General features: G+C 38.7%; 1 protein-coding gene and 1 pseudogene across 1 annotated transcript; both read left to right on the top strand.

Moving 5' to 3' along the window:
• LOC148113729 (olfactory receptor 6X1-like) lies at positions 1 to 941 on the top strand (annotated as a pseudogene).
• Positions 942 to 10548: 9607 nt separating this feature from the next.
• LOC117657759 (olfactory receptor 6X1-like) lies at positions 10549 to 11490 on the top strand. The gene has a single exon (XM_087893331.1). It carries the CDS (start codon positions 10549 to 10551, stop codon positions 11488 to 11490), a length of 942 nt encoding a protein of 313 aa, XP_087749457.1.
• The last annotated feature ends 5600 nt before the right edge of the window (positions 11491 to 17090 follow it).

Here is a 17090-nt window from a genome sequence, read left to right as displayed (position 1 = left end):
ATGAACTTGACCAATTGCACAAAAGCAGCTCAATTTATTCTTGTTGGATTGCCAAGTGTTTTGGGACTGGAAAGTGTGATGTATGCCAGCATCTTTCTACTCTACATCCTGTGTCTGATGGGCAATGGGCTCATCATTATGATAGTAATCACGGACCGCCATCTCCAGAAACCCATGTATTTCTTCCTTAGCAACCTTTCTATCAAAGACATTGGATACACCACAGTCTTTATACCCAAGTTGTTGCTTAATTATCTCTCTGCTAAAATTCCATCTGTTTTTATTGCTGTTTAATACAATTATTCTTCTACTTCCTTTTTGGAGTCACTGAATTTTTTATTATAACTTTGATCTCCTTGGATAGATACATAGCCATTTGCCATCCTTTGAGACACTCCACTATTATGACTTCGGGGGTCTGCCTTAAATTGGTAATAGCAGCCTGGTTTGGTGGATTTTTCTCCATAATCTTCCAGGTAGTCATGATTGCAAGTTTGCCCTACTGCACTTCCAACGTTATCAATCATTTCTATTGTGATGTTGGACCTGTGCTAAAGATTGCAGGAGGAGATACACGTCTGATTGAAGCCCTCACCTTCATTTTTGCTGTGGTTGTGGTTGTGTCCTCCCTGGTTTTCACCCTCATTTCTTACTTCTTCATCGTCTGCACCATTCTTCGAATGCCTTCAACCTCCAGACAGCAGAAGGCCTTTTCCACCTGTGCTTCACATCTGGTTGTGGTCAGCATTCTGTTCGGCTCGGTCTTTTTTGTCTACTTAAGACCGACTATCAAGAACTCTTCCTTTAGTATGACAAAGTACGTCTCCATACTCTATACTTTCATCATCCCCGTGCTCAATCCTTTCATCTACACCATTAGGAACAACGAAGTGAAAGATTCTGTACATAAAATGATAGGAAGGAAGTTTCCAGGCCTCTGAAATCTTTAATTATCTCCAACCCGAACCCTTTGTTAAAAGAAATGGGAAGCAATTCCATTTTCCAACAAATTTCTTGTTTATGAAATGTAAACCTTATTTATCTTTTGAAGGACTCCTGCAAGTGGTATGTTCTTTCACGTTGGGACATGCCAGAAATATCAATCAAGATTCTTATATTTTTAGAATAGAATAGAATTCTTTGGTGCATAAGCTCTCAGAGTACATAGAAAGACAAGATACATTCATCAAGAATCATAAAGGACAATGCTTAATGATAGTCATAAGGTACAAATAAGCAATTGAATCATATTAGGAAACAATCAATGTACATCGTAAGGATGCAGCAACAAGTTATAGCCATGCTATATTTTGAAGTTAGGGAACTTTAGAAACTGAACAAGTAAACATGTAAGTAAATAAATATTGAGTCCCTTTTTCTCCATAATATGCTTTGTGTCAACTCTGAAGCGAACCTGACTGGGCCCATTTTGAAGGCTGCAGGGTTGCCATAGTACGAAGAAGGGATAGGGAGCGGGGACATAGTTAGATGGGGTTTTTGTAGCCAAAACAAAATAGTTTCATGTAGGAACCAAGGACATTCCAACAGGTGGCTGGGGAGAAGAGAAGTCCAGTTACCAAGCAACCAGCCAGCACCTTGATTGAACAACATGACTGATTGTTTGGGGAAAGGGGGAACTCTCACTTTTAAATCAGGTGAAAACCGCAGGAACTTTCAGAGTCGCCTTTCACCAGTTTGTGCCAATATGATATCTTCAATAAAATTGTTCTTTGAGGAACTTGTTTGTCTCAGAGTTCTGCTTTCTGTGGAGTAATTACTTGAAACCCTGAACGGTTTGCTCATTTTGCACAATTATGCTCTTTTTCTAAATTATTTGTCTAAAGTTATGTATTCTTAAACAGAAATGGAATCCAGAAATTTGTGGGATAGTAATAGCTAATAGTGAAGAGGATTCCCCGACCCCCCCCCCCCCAGTTTCTCTTATTTTCTCCTTTGGTGCATATTTGATATCTTGTTTTCTGGATTGGAGAACAGTGTTTCAAATAATGAACGCCACAAAGAATGATATCATAAAATCCCGAAGTTGGAAGGGAAGATTTGGGTCATTGTATTCCACCCCCTCTCCATTGACTTTGATACAAGAATCCAAACTTCAATATCCCAAAGAGATATTTAAATTCTGTAGTTCCTTAATTCATCTGCATTGAAGGTTACAACCACTCATGAAGAGACTCAACCTTCAATGCAGATGAATTAAGGAAAGGTGTGAGTGGAAAGTTAACACTAAACACTTCACAATCACCTACATTATAGGAGAAAATTATTTACTAAACATCACTTGATGTGTTAGGGTGTGTGTAAAAAGTATTTGTTGCTTGTGCAACGAGCAGAGCAGAAACACACAGGGAAGGAGATAAACGTTCAGCTCGTGTGAGAAAAATACTTTATATACAAGATAATAAGCAGTCTCGGTGTAAGTAAAACAGTCCAAGGTCATAAACAGTAAGATCAGTCCAGTAAGTATCTTCCCTTACCAAAGCAAACAGACTTTAGTAACTCTTGGTATACAGTACCATATAACAATTCAGTCTAATACCAATCAGCAGAAAGACGCAGGAAGCAACAGGAACAATCAGGAACAACGAACGCTTCTCTGCGCTGCTTATTTATGCACTGTAGCCTAATTACAGGGTTCAGCAAACCCTGATTACGTGGCTCAGTTGTTTCTTAAAGAAACAGATATATTGCCTGACCAACAAGTTAGGAGTAAGCTACAAGCTGAACCTAACATTCTCCCCATTGGGGAGGACAATATACACAATAGATACAGAAACAAAACTACACATCCAAATCATACATTGTACAGTGGTATCAGTTACATGTCAGATTCTTAATCCAAATCTTTCACAACAATTGGTGTGTTTAATGGCACCTTGCGCTTTGGTAAAATTATCGGCAATATTGTCCTCTGATGCGCAATATTCCAATGTAATCATGTTATCCTTAACACATTGCCGAACATTCAGATAACATATATCAGTGTATTTAGTCCTTGTCTTTACAGCAAGATTCGTTGCCATTGTAATGGCTGCCTGGTTATCTTCATAAACCGTAATACGATAGTCCATTTTGAATCCAATATCTTCCATCAACTGTTTATAATAAATCAGTTCAGTACATGTAAGTGATAGACAAGAAAACTCCGCTTCCATGGTAGACAAACTGATGTGTTTCTGGCGAATTGATCTCCATCCAATCAGGCAGTTATCCAACATGATTGCTATTCCAGACGTAGATTTTCTGGCAAAACTGGCATCAGAACACCTTTAACACCATATTGGCATTTGGTTCTAAATACATAGCAAAATGTAACGTTCTTTTAAGATATCTAAGAATACGTTTTGCAGCTTGCCAATGCCTATCAATAGGCTCTGAACTATATTGCGCTAGTTGATTAACACTAAAAGCTATATCAGGCCGTGTCCAGTTGCTCAAATACGACAAACTGCCTATTAATGATTGATACAGTTCTTTACTGAACTGTGGATTCTGCAAACTATCCTGCTGGAATTCTTGTGTCATAGGAGTCTTGGCAGGTTTACATAATTCCATCCCATATTTTGTCAACAATTTGCAGATTTTATTAGATTGTGAAATTCTAAATCCTCTAGATGTTTTCAGGATATCCAGCCCTAGATAATGCCGTATATGTCCTAGATTTCTAAGTTTAAATTTTGTTTGCAACTGACCGATAATCTCTCTGGCCTCAGCGTCAGTTCTGGTAATTATGGCAATGTCATCTGTAAAGAGTAACAAGAATGAAACACATCCATCCTGTTCTTTTTTAAACAGACATTTATCTGCTACGCCCTCATAGAACCCAATGTTGTGTAATTCCTGCACTATACATTGGTTCCACTCGTAACCTGATTGCCTTAAACCATATAAGCTTTTTTGTAGCCTCCAACACTCAGTGCTATCCTGTGTATCATAACCAGGAGGTTTCTTCATATATATTGTATGCCTCAACGGAGCGTTCAAGTAAGCTGTCTCGACATCTATATGAGTAATAGAGCATTTATTTCTAGCTGCCCAAACCAGCATCATTCTCAAAGTGCTCGCTCGTAAACTTGGAGCAAAAACCTCATCATAGTCTCTATCTGTCTGTGAGAACCCTTGTGCAACAAGCCGAGCTTTATGGGTTACTACCCCATCTACACTTTTCTTTACCTTGTAGACCCACCTACAGCCTATAAGTTTCTCATTTGGTGGTATTCTTACAACTTCATAGACACCAAGCCTCTTCAATGAATCAATTTCTCTATCCATTGCCTCTTGCCAGGCTTTTTCCTCTTTTCTGGATATAATTTTATATCATGATAACTGGATGGTTCGATATCTACTTGGCAAACTACTGTGGCTTTATAGCGATCTGGTGGATGCCGGTCCGTGGAAGATCGTCTAGGCATAACAGGACTAACATCAGGTATATTGGGTTCATCCTCCCCTAACCCTGATTCCTGTTCCTGTTCTTCAACCTTAATAGATGGTTTGTCATCCATCTCAGATGAACTATCATCAGGAATATGGTCTACCTTAACATCCACACCTGTAAAACCATAGTCTGCTTTTTCTAACCTGTCCCAGCCTTCATGTTCTAGGAATTTAGCACTAGCGCTACACAAAACTTTTGTTGTTCCTTTTTCCCAGAACCTATAGGACCCATGGTTAGCCTCATAGCCAACAAAAATCATTTTCTTTGCTCTCTGTTGGTCCTTCCTTCTCTGACTAACCGGTATATGCACCCAGGCTGGTGCACCAAAAGTATGTATTTAACTTAAATCAGGCTTCCTCCCGTGCCATAAAGTAAAAGGTATTTTTCCTGTAGAGGAGTGCACCACATTATTTAAAATATGATTGGCACATAGTATTGCTTCTCCCCACAATTTATTAGGTAAACAAGCATCAGCCAGCATAGTCCTAGTCATAGCTTGTAGGGTCTGGCCTCTTCATTCTATATATGCATTATGTTCCGGCCGAAAAGGGGCAGAACGTTTATGCTGTATCCCAGCATCCTTCAAAAACTTAGCCAACTGATGGTTAGCAAACTCAGTTCCATTGTCAGTAACAATGCATTTCACCTTAAACCTCTGCTTCCTTTCTACAAAACGAAGCCAGTTTGTGATACATTGGAACGTATCACTTTTGGACTTCATAAGGTAGCAAAAACCATATCTGGTAAAGTGATCAACTATACTCAGAATATAGCATGCTCCCCCTAAACTGGGTTTCTTTGGCCCTATTAAGTCTAAAAAGACTACCTCCAAAGGTTTAGTTGTTTTAAACCCATTGCAGTGGATTGCAGGTGTAACTTTACTTTTATGCTGGTTACAAGTATTACAGTTCAGGTATTTGCTGCAAGCCCTTAACTTAATGCCTTTAGACTGCTTAACAGTCGAATGCAACAACCTGAAATTCAGATGACCAAGCCTTCTATGTAGTAAATGTATGCATTCATCATGCGGCTTTACATTTCCAAATTTAGCTTTTGACTGAACTAACAGTAATGACTTATCCCTAATGACAAATAAGTCGTTTTCTAATTCTGCAGTAACTACAGTGCCTTCACATTCCAGCAAACATTTGTTGTTTTTAAAAGTTACTGTAAACCCAGAATGTAGTAATGACTTTACAGATAAAAGGTTATATTTCAAACTAGGGATATAAAGCATGGGTAAAGGGTGCTTACTAATAGAACATTGAAAAAGTCCCTCCCCAGCTACAGTCACATTCCAGCCATTAGCTAATTTGACCTTTTTAGTACTTTTCTTCATGTTTAGAAACAGTTTTCTGTTTTTTGTTATTGATTGAGAGGCACCGCTATCAATCACCCACCAATCATCTCTTATATTAATAGATGAACTGGTTGCTAAATTACACCCTTTCCTGGGTTTAGCAGAGTTTCTAGCAGACACTTTCTTATTATTACAATATTTTGCAATGTGCCCCTTAGACCCACATGCATAACAGCGTTTAACAATATCGACATTCTCATATACAGCTTCCACTTTTGGTTGCTGTTGCATCCTTAACTGGTCTCGTTCTTGCCTACGTTTGGCCTCATCCAGTAACCTACCAGTTATACTGGCCAATCTTAGTTCATCTCTAGACAATACTTCTAATGATGAAACAAAAGAGTCATAACTGTCATCCAACGATGAAAGAATAATATAAACTTGCTGCAGTTCAGTAAACACAAGGTCTTTCTCATGGAGCTCCTGGAAAAGCCCTGTCATGGAGTCCAGGTGAGCCATCATGTCTCCTCCTTTCTGAAGATGTAAGTGAAATAATTTCCGTGTCAGGTAGATATGGACACCCACAGAGTCACGAACGTAGAGCTTCTTTAGCTTTGTCCAGCACCTCGCAGCAGACTCTTCGCCCTGGAAATGGACAAGTTGCTGGTCTCCCAGTGTCAGGCCAATGATGCATAAAGCACGCTCGTTGTCCCTGTGAAACTTCGCTATCTTTTTGGCATCTTCTTCGTCAGCAGCATTCAATGCAGCTATGTCCGGTGGATTATTAACCACGTCCCACAGTCCTTCTTTTCGCAAAAGTAGACAGCATTTTGTGGACCAGGTAACATAGTTTGTACCATCCAACCGGGTTATGGTGGAATAACTTGTACCTTGCTCAAAAGCCATCATCTTGACTACTACACCCACTGCCTGCACTTCTCACTTCCGCAAAAACAAATTAAAGAGCCCTGGAACGTTCTGGGCCCATAACCAATGTTAGGGTGTGTGTAAAAAGTATTTGTTGCTTGTGCAACGAGCAGAGCAGAAACACACAGGGAAGGAGATAAACGTTCAGCTCGTGTGAGAAAAATACTTTATACACAAGATAATAAGCAGTCTCGGTGTAAGTAAAACAGTCCAAGGTCATAAACAGTAAGATCAATCCAGTAAGTATCTTCCCTTACCAAAGCAAACAGACTTTAGTAACTCTTGGTATACAGTACCATATAACAATTCAGTCTAACACCAATCAGCAGAAAGACACAGGAAGCAACAGGAACAATCAGGAACAACGAACGCTTCTCTGCGCTGCTTATTTATGCACTGTAGCCTAATTACAGGGTTCAGCAAACCCTGATTACGTGGCTCAGTTGTTTCTTAAAGAAACAGATATATTGCCTGACCAACAAGTTAGGAGTAAGCTACAAGCTGAACCTAACATGATGATAATATCCCTATACAAAGGGCATGATTTTAGCAGCCTCATAATTACAACCATTTAGGAGTGGTGCGGTGGCCTAGAGGTGGAGCTCTCACCTCACAATCAGGATGCTGTGAGTTCGAACCTAGGTAGAGTCAGATATTTCTCTCTCTAGGCACTATGAGAATATATCTGCTGAACAAAACTCCGCATTGACAAAAGGAAGGCATCCGGCCAGTAAACACTCTGTTAGCTCCATTCAGTTGCCCAGACTCCACCCCGCAAGGGATTATGGGGTTATTAAACGATGATAATGATGGTTACAACCAGATATGCTGTCAGGTGAATTCTGGGACTTAAAGCCCACATATATTATAATGGCCAAGTCTGAAAAACACATCACAAAAGTATAAAAGGTCTAATTCCCTAAATGATCTTGCCACCACACCTGAAGAGGATTTGAAATCTGCAAAACGTCAGGATACTACAATTAAAATCTTAACCTTGAATTCCATGGAGAAGTGAATGGGGAAAAAGGAGAAAGTGGAAGGAAGTCATTATTGGACATCATCTCCAGTTTGTTCTTTCCCTCTTTTATTGAATCTTCAAAGAATCTAAAAAGACTTAGTAATACAATAAACTCTATTCTTGGAAGTTAGTCCCAAGAGAACTGGATATCAGTCATGCTGATCTAAATAATCTAATCTAGCCATAATCTATGGATACTAATGGAAATTGAGAGACTGTTTCATTCTTCTGTACAAGATAAAGCATTGCCTCAATGAAGGTTTTATGCTTTTACTTTTTGCAGTTGAACAAGAGGATTAGACCATTTATTAAAAAATGCTTAAAAGTTTATCCTTGTTGGTATGCCTCCAGAGAACCTCCTATTTTGGGGGTGCCATTTGTCATTTAAACAGATGACAGATTAACCGAGTTGGAAGGGACTGTCAGGCGTGCCTCCTTTCAGATTTCAGGAAAGAATGACCCCAACACCATTTTCATGGAGTAAAGGTACTTCTATTAAAATTGAACTGAATGCAGCCAAAGAAAAGCAAGATCTGAAGGAATAGGCATGAAAATCACATATAGAAACCCTCCCCTCCCAACTGTCCAGCGTAAATCATTCAATCCAAAGGTCCTCCAGAGCTCAGGTGGAGTCAAACGTCTGGCAGTGTCATCAATCTGGAATGTCAGGACTGTTGTTTAGGTAGCCGCTTCAAAGGCACAGGACTGCAGCTAAATTTCACTTTCGTTTCCCCTTCCTCTCATCCTCCAGCACGCTTCCCCATCTAGCAACTCACAAACTCCTCTTCCCCCCATTACCATGGCAGCTGACAAGCAAGCATTGAAAGAGTGGAGGCTGACAGGGACCTTGTAGGTCATCTAGTCCAACACCCCACCCAATCAGGAGACCCTACACCAGGGGTGGGCTGCTGGGGGTTCACAGGGGTTTGGGAGAAGATTCTGTGCAGTTTGCAGAACCCAAAAATTCCACCTATCCCACCCATTGGAAGCAGTTAAGTGCAGGGTGCGCATGGAAGCTCAGGGAGGGCAAAAAATGGGCCTACCAGAAGTCCAGGAAGTACAGAAATGGGCCCATTTCTGGCCTCCAGAGGGCCTCCGGAGCCTGGTGAGGCCATTTTCGCCATCTCAGTTGCTTGAGGAAAGCCTCCGGAGCCCAGGGAGGGTAAAAATCCCGCCCCCATGGTGCAAGAGGCCGATTAGGCCATGCCCACCACCCCCACCCCCACCCAGAAACTGGGGAGAGAACCCCTTGCTAAAAATTTTGAAGCCCACCCTGTCCTACACCATTTCTGACAGATGGAAGTCCAGTCTCTTCTTGAAAGCTTCCAGTGCTGAAAGTCCCGCAACCTCTGAAGGCAACTTCTGTTCCATTGGTTGATTTGACAGTTCTCATTGTCAAAAAAATTCACCTTATTTCCAGGTTGAATCTCTTCTTGTTCAGTTTCCACTCATTATTCCTTGTCTGGCCTTCAGGTCCTTTGGGAAATAGCTTGCCCTCCCCCCACCCCCCCAATGGCAGCCCACAGATTAGATTTGATCTAAAGCATATCAGCCCTGAATATATTCTAGATACACTGCATGGATACTCACGGGAAATTAAAGGCAAATATCCATAGAGACTGTTTTCCAAGCTTCCGTAGAGGAGAAGCCAATAAACCTTCTATGATGCAATCTGCTAGATGCTCTTTAAATGTTAATGAAAATATTTCTTAAGAAGTCTACCATTTCCCCCTGAATACCTGATGCATCATTTTCTAAGGTTCTTGAAAACATTGTCTTCATAAGTGGATGGAATGATGGGGTGAAGGGTCTTACGCTTGGAGAAGACAAGGCAGGTAATGAAGTAAGAACAAGTCAAGGTAAGCATGGAGAGATTTTAAGGTCCATGATCTATAAAACCAGGACATGGGACAGAATGTACTATAAAAATAACTAGGACTTCCTAGCATATATACACATCTACTCCCATGCACAGAGAGAAACATCTTAGCTTTTATATTTCTATAGCCCTTTATTTACTTTCATATTTCTATTACATCCCATGTTTTGTTTTTCAGTATTTTACTCCTCTTTCCTTTAGATAATTAACAATGTAAAGAAGATTCCTGCATGGGTGTATGGAACTCTGTTAATCCAGAATTCTCAAGTTCTGAAGTTCTAATTTATATCAAAATATTTCAACTGTAGGCTATATCTTGCAAAGATGTCATTATATTTTTAAGATTCCCCAAATGAAATTTCCAAGAGTGACAAATTTCACACAGGGCACGAATTTCAAATAGTGTTTCTTTGATTGTGGCTTCACGTGTTTTGGGATTTTAGTTATGGGCCTTCAGTCATCATATCTGATAATGAAATATGTCTATTTAATTTCAGCTACTATAGCTACACATAACCTTTGATACTTCGATGTGTAAATTCACTGTTGTCTTCTCCATGTTGAACTTCTCAAGTTCTAAATTACTGTACATCAAAATATTTCAACTGTAGGCCATATCTACCAAAGATGTCATTATATTTTTAAGATTCCCCAAATGACAAATTTCCAACAGTGACAAATTTCACACATGACACTAATTTCAAATATTGTTTTTTTGGTTGTGGCCTCAGGTGTTTTGCGGTTCCAGTTATGGGCCTTCAGTCATCATATCTGATAATGAAATATGTGTATTTAATTTCAGCTACTATAGCTACACATAACCTTTGTTGCTGTGATGTGTATATTCACTGTTGTCTTCTCCATGTCAAACTCGTAATACTAGTTTCTGAAAGAGGATTTTACAAATTTGGCTAAATCTTGAGACAGTGAAGATTCCATATTTTCTCTTTTTGTAGAAGAAGAAGATGAATTTGACCAATTGCAGAAGAACAACTGAATTTATTCTTGTTGGGTTGCCACGTGTTGTAGGAACGGAGAGGGTGATGTACGCCAGCGTCTTTCTGCTCTACCTCCTGTGTGTGATGGGCAATGGGCTCATCATTACGATGGTAATCAGGGACCGTCATCTCCAGAAACCCATGTATTTCTTCCTTAGCAACCTTTCTTTCAAGGATATCGGACACACCACAACCTTTATGCCCAAGCTGTTGCTCAATTATGTCTCTTTTAGCAATTCCATCTGTTTCTATTGCTGTTTAATACAATTATTCTTCTACTTCCTTTTTGGAGTCACTGAATTTTTCATCATCACTTTGATATCGTTGGATAGATATTTGGCCATTTGCCATCCTTTGAGACACCCCACTATCATGACTTCAAGGATCTGCCTGAAGCTGTCAATATCAGCCTGGTTTGGAGGATTTTTCTCCATAGTTTGCCAGGTGGTCATGATTGCAAACTTGCCCTATTGCTCTTCCAACGTTATCAATCATTACTTTTGTGATGTTGGACCCGTGTTGCAGATTGCAGGAGGAGATTCACGTCTTATTGAAGTCCTTGGCTTCCTTCTGGTTGTGGTCTTGATTATGTCCTCTCTGCTTTTCACCCTCATTTCTTACCTCTTCATCCTCTGCACCATTCTTCGAATGCCTTCAACCACCAGACAGCAGAAGGCCTTTTCGACATGTGCTTCCCATCTGGTTGTGGTCAGCATTCTGTATGGCTCAGTCTTTTTTGTCTACTTAAGACCTACAGTCAAAAACTCTTCCTTCAGTACGATGAAGTCTGTCTCCATATTGTACACTATGATCACCCCCGTGCTCAATCCTTTCATCTATACTATCAGGAACAACGAAGTGAAGGATTCTGTACGCAGAATGCTAGGAAGGAAAAATTCACTTCCCTGAAGCCTTTAAGTATCTCCAACCCAAGTTATTCCATTTTCTATATAAACAATATTTTTTATTTTTCAATTACAAACATACGTTCCATCTTTCCTTATGCAGTGCGTCGTCTGGGTACAAAATCTCTGTGCAACGTCATTAACCATTTGCAACATCATTCACATTCACAATAACATTATTTGTCTAAACTTAATGTTATAATATATTAAACAATTAAACATTGTAAAGCTCTCCATTTTCTTCTTAATATCTTCTAGTGATAATACCATATTAATCTTAAACATCACTATTCTCATCATACATGTACTAACAATTTTCATCTTATTTATATCTCTATCTGAATGTATTTTCTATTTGTTCTTTAGCCTTCTTCATTTCCAAACGCCTTTTTTATTCTCCAACCATTGATAAAATACCTAGAATAGAATAGAATAGAATAGAATAGAATAGAATAGAATAGAATAGAATAGAATAGAATAGAATAGAATTCTTTATTGGCCAAGTGTGATTGGTCACACAAGGAATTTGTCTTGGTGCATATGCTCTCGGTATACATAAAAGAAAAGATACATTCTTCAAGAATCATAAGGTACAACACTTAATAATAGTCATACGGAACAAATAAGCAATCAAATCATATTAGGAAACAGTCAATATAAATCTTAAGAATACCAGCAACAAGGCTACATTCATACAGTCATAAGTGGAAGGAGATGGGTGGTGGGAACGATGAGAAGATTAATAGTAGTGTAGACTTAGTAACTAGGCTGACAGTGTTGAGGGAATTATTTGTTTAGCAGAGTGATGGTGTTCAGAAAAAAACTGTTATTGTGTCTAGTTGTTCTGGTGTGCAGTGCTCTATAGAATCGTTTTGAGGGTAGGAGTTGAAACAGTTTATGTCCAGGATGCGAGGGGTCTGTAAATATTTTTAGTTCTCTTTTTGACTCATGCAGTATACATGAATATAATATTCAATGGAATATAATATTCCATATCATATAATATTCATTTTGTTCTTTCTCCTTAATCACTAATGTTAATCTGTTCATTTCTGCACATTCTAATATTTTCCTAATCACCTTCTCATCAATGGGAATCTCTTCACTTTTCCAATATTGTGCAAATACAATTCTAGCTGCAGTTAATACATGAATAATTAAATATACATTCACTTTATTTTAAATTTCAGGTAAAATGCCTAGCAGAAATATTACTGGTTTCAACTCAATACATTGTTGTATCATCTCTTCCAACCATATCTTATTTTTTGTTCAAAACTTCTTTCCTTCTCCACATGTCCACCACATATGAGAGTAAGATCCAGGTAGTTGGTGGCATTTCCAATATTTATCTTTAAACATCTCGCCGGTGTGAGATGCCATCTGTAAAACATCTTATACAAATTCTCTTTATATGCAGTTGATATTGTTAATTTATCATTCCTGTCTCACAATTTCTTCCATTTATCTAGTTCTATCATATAACCAAAGTTTTTCACCCATGCTATTGTTGTCTTTTTTACTTGTTCCTCTTCCAACTTTATACCCAGTAAGTAAGTATACAGTTTCTTTATTAACCTTTCTTCTGTTCCTGTTAAGAATTTATCTAACTCTAAAAGGCTTTATAATGTTTTGCTAGAAAGGGATTCAGAAACGGAATTAGTTAAAGATTGTATGATTAAGTGGGCACAAAATTTTGAAGAACCAGTGATGTTGGAAACATGGGAAAAAATTTGGGTTCAGAATGTTAAATTTACACAGTCGCAGAATTTGAGGGAAAATTTTTATAAAATGTTTTATAGATGGCATTTAGATCCTAAAAAGTTGTCATGTATGTACCCTAATGTTCAGCCAAAATGTTGGAGATGCGAATGTTTGGATGCTACGTATTATCATGTTTGGTGGACCTGTAGGAAAGTTAAGGCTTTTTGGATAAAAATATGGTGGGTCATGCAGAATGTTTTGAAGAAAAAAATTCAATTTTCTCCACAATTGTTTTTATTGGGTATAGTTAAGGGTTTTACACGGGGTGAAATAAAATTAATATTGTATATGATAACAGCAGCAAGATTGTTGATAGGTAAATATTGGAAGAATGAAGCTTTGCCTACTATCGAGGAATGGACTTTGAAGATGGCCAGTTTTGCAGAGATGGCGAAGATTTCAGCATATTTAAAAGATTGTTCACAAGAGACTTATGAATGGGAATGGAAAAGGTGGATAGAATATGTTCAGAAAAAATACCAAACTAGAAAGTACCAAATAGCTTTTATTTGAAAACAATGTATTAGAAATATTTTAATGTAAAGAGATAAAGAGGGAAAATTATATAGGGGGAGGGATGGGTTCAGGTATATATATCAGTATTATTAGTTATGAGTACATAATAGGGAAGTCTGGGGGGGAGGGTTAGGGAGGGTTAGGGAGGACGGGAAGTTTGGGGAGGGAGGTGGGGGGGTGAAAAAAGGGGTGAAAATGTAATTGTAAAACTTTTGCAATAAAAAAAAAAGAATTTATCTAACTCTGCTAATTCTTTATGGAAGTCATTCCATTTTCAAACAGGTTTCTTGAAAATAAAATGTAAGGCTAATTTGTTTTTCTCCCTTCGTGGAGCTGTGGTGGGTGTGGCACATCCGGCCCATGGGCCTCAAGTTTGGCACCCCTGCATTAAACCCATTGCCTGCGATATTTCACCATATATTGTGTTAGTCCTAAATGGGATTGTATTTCCATGTTTGGGCCTGGTGAACAATTAAACTATTTTGTTTAAAGAGTTTTCAATGTTATATACCACCTAGAGTTATTACTGAGTTGGGCAATTTTAGAAACCAAATAAATAAATAAATAAATAAATAAATAAATAAATAAATAAATAAATAAATAAATAAATAAATAAATAAATAAATAAATAAATAAATAAATAAATAGACTCAATTTTGCTCAATGCATAACTTTACTCATTTTCTAAATCATTTCCCCAAATTGACGTATTGTTGAATAGTAGCTTTGAGAATTATATATTTCTCCAGAATTAGTAAAACAGATAAACAGGAAAAAATAGAAAAAATGCAAAGAAGAGCAACCAAGAGGTTTAAAGGCCTAGAGACTAAAATGAAGAATGGTTGCAGGATTTGGGTTTGGCTAATCTAGAGAAGAGGGACATGGTGGCTCAGTGGCTAAGATGCTGAGCGTGTCAATCGAAAGGTCAGCAGTTCAAATCCCTAGTGCTGCATAATGGGGTGAGCTCCCGTTACTTGTCCCAGCTTCTGCAGTTTGAAAGCATGGTGCCACCATCCTGGTTCTCCTTCATCTCCTAGCATCTTTTAATACTATCAATCATGCTCTCCATCTGGACTGCATGAAGACATTAGAGTGTATGGATTCAGCACAATGTTCTGGGTATATTCTCTTCAAGTCCTCGAGAACAGTCAAAATAAAATTCTATCAAACCAAGAAAGAAGTCGCTCGTTCTTCAGTATCATTCTTCAATACTTCTAGTAGTACCATCCATAGTGTAATAATATATGTGTCAGCCTTGGATCCATCCTTGCACGGATTTCACAAGGCTGTCACAACGGGGGATGGGCGAGCTCAGTGGTGGGATTCAAATAATTTAACAACCGGTCCTCTGCCCTAATGACTGGCTGGGTGGGCATGACCATGTTGGGCATGGCCAGGAGGTGTGACAGGCAGCACTCAGCCTCCTGCACCCCCCTGGGAGCAAAAATGGGCCATGGGGGCGCACTCTCTCCCTGTGCACCGTTTTGGGCCTACTAGGCTCCCTGCAGCCTCCTGGGAGCAAAAACAGGCTGCGGGAGGCTGCACCCCATTTTGGGCCTAGTAGGCCTCCCTGCACTTACCTAGGAGCCAAAACAGGGTGCATGGGGACTTCTGGAATGGGAGGGCAGGGAGGGGCGAGGCCAGCAAGCAATTTAACAACCAGTTCAACGAAACTGGTATGAACCGGTTGAATCCCACCACTGGGTGAGCTGTGGAAACAGGAGGGTAGAGAAGGGAGTTTAGTTATAACAACATTCTTCCACATGAGCTGAAGACCGAGCTGCTGGCACCTAGAGGGGAGTGACTGAAGGTTGGCGGAAGAGAAGAAAGAGGGTAATTGTGGCATGTGATGTGAATGTTGCTAAATGGGGCAGGGTGTGAGTTTTACTGTGGGAAGGGAAAACTGCAAAGTTTCAGATTCGGGGTTTTCCCCGGATGTGCCAACATGACTTCTCTAATAAATTTTTACTTGGATCAACTTTGTTTTTCCTAACTTGGGATGCACTTGAGGTTTTATCCAAAGGTTATCAGCCTTAAGTATATTCTAGCTACAGTGTTTGAATGCTCATGGGAAATTAAAGGCAAATATCCTTAGAGACTGTATTGTAAGATTCTATAAAGAAGAAGAAAATCAACTTTCTATGATGCAATCTTCTGGACATTCTTTAAATGTCGTTAAGGAAATTAATTTTTCATGAAGTCTGCCATTTCCCCTATCCCCACAATATGATGAATCTTTTATTTTTATGTTTCTGCAGAACATTGTTTTGGTGAATGGATGCTGAGATGTAGCAAAAGGCACTTGATAAAGGGAAGGTGGTAATGAAGGAAGAACGAGGCAAGGTAAGTGTAGAGAGCTCTTTAGAATATAATAGAATAACTTTATTGTCACTTTGATTGCACACTGATCGGCATACATTAAAATGAAATTTCGTTGCATACAGCCCTCAAAGGGTCACCTCCTCCAATATACACTACATAAACATGACAAAATAAATAAATAAATAAATAAATACATACATACATACATACATACATACATACATACATACATACATAATTATGCATATACCCACATATATTATATGACACAGAGAAAAACACAGACTACTTCGGATGAATAGAATAGAATAGAATAGAATAGAATAGAATAGAATAGAATAGAATAGAATAGAATAGAATAGAATAGAATAGAATAGAATTTTTTATTGGCCAAGTGTGATTGGACACACAAGGAATTTGTCTTTGGTGCATCTGCTCTCAGTGTACATAAAAGAAAAGATACGTTTGTCAAGAATCATAAGGTATAACACTTTTTTTAAAAAAATTTGATTTATATGCCGCCCTTCTCCAGAGACTCAGAGCAGTTTACAATGCGCTAAGCAATAGCCTTCATCCTTTTTGTATATTTATACAAAGTCAGCTTATTGCCCCCACAATCTGGGTCCTCATTTCACCTACCTTTGAAAGGATGGAAGGCTGAGTCAACCTTGAACCTGGCGAGATTCGAACCTGCAGTAATTGCAGGCAGCTGGTCTTAATAACAGGGTGCTTTAGACCACTGTACTACCAAGACTCCATAATGACTTAATGATAGTCATAGGGTACAAATAAGCAATCAAATCGTATTAGGAAGCAATCAATATAAATTGTAAGGATACAAGCAACAAAGTTACAGTCATACAGTCATAAGTGGAAGGAGATGGGTGGTGGGAACGATGAGAAGATTAATAGTAGTGCAGATTTAGTAAATAGTTTGACAGTGTTGAGGGAATTATTTGTTTAGCAGAGTGATGCGTTCGGGGAAAAAATGTTCTTGTGTGC

Source organism: Pantherophis guttatus, chromosome 4 (assembly GCF_059756535.1).
Source record: "Pantherophis guttatus breed Tessera chromosome 4, ASM5975653v1, whole genome shotgun sequence".
Classification (NCBI taxonomy): Eukaryota; Metazoa; Chordata; class Lepidosauria; order Squamata; family Colubridae; genus Pantherophis; species Pantherophis guttatus.
This window is presented reverse-complemented; position numbering and strand designations above follow the sequence as displayed.

Excerpts from the sequence above, each read along its gene's own strand:
- LOC117657759 (XM_087893331.1), top strand. The coding sequence starts at position 10,549 with ATGAATTTGACCAATTGCAGAAGAACAACTGAATTTATTCTTGTTGGG.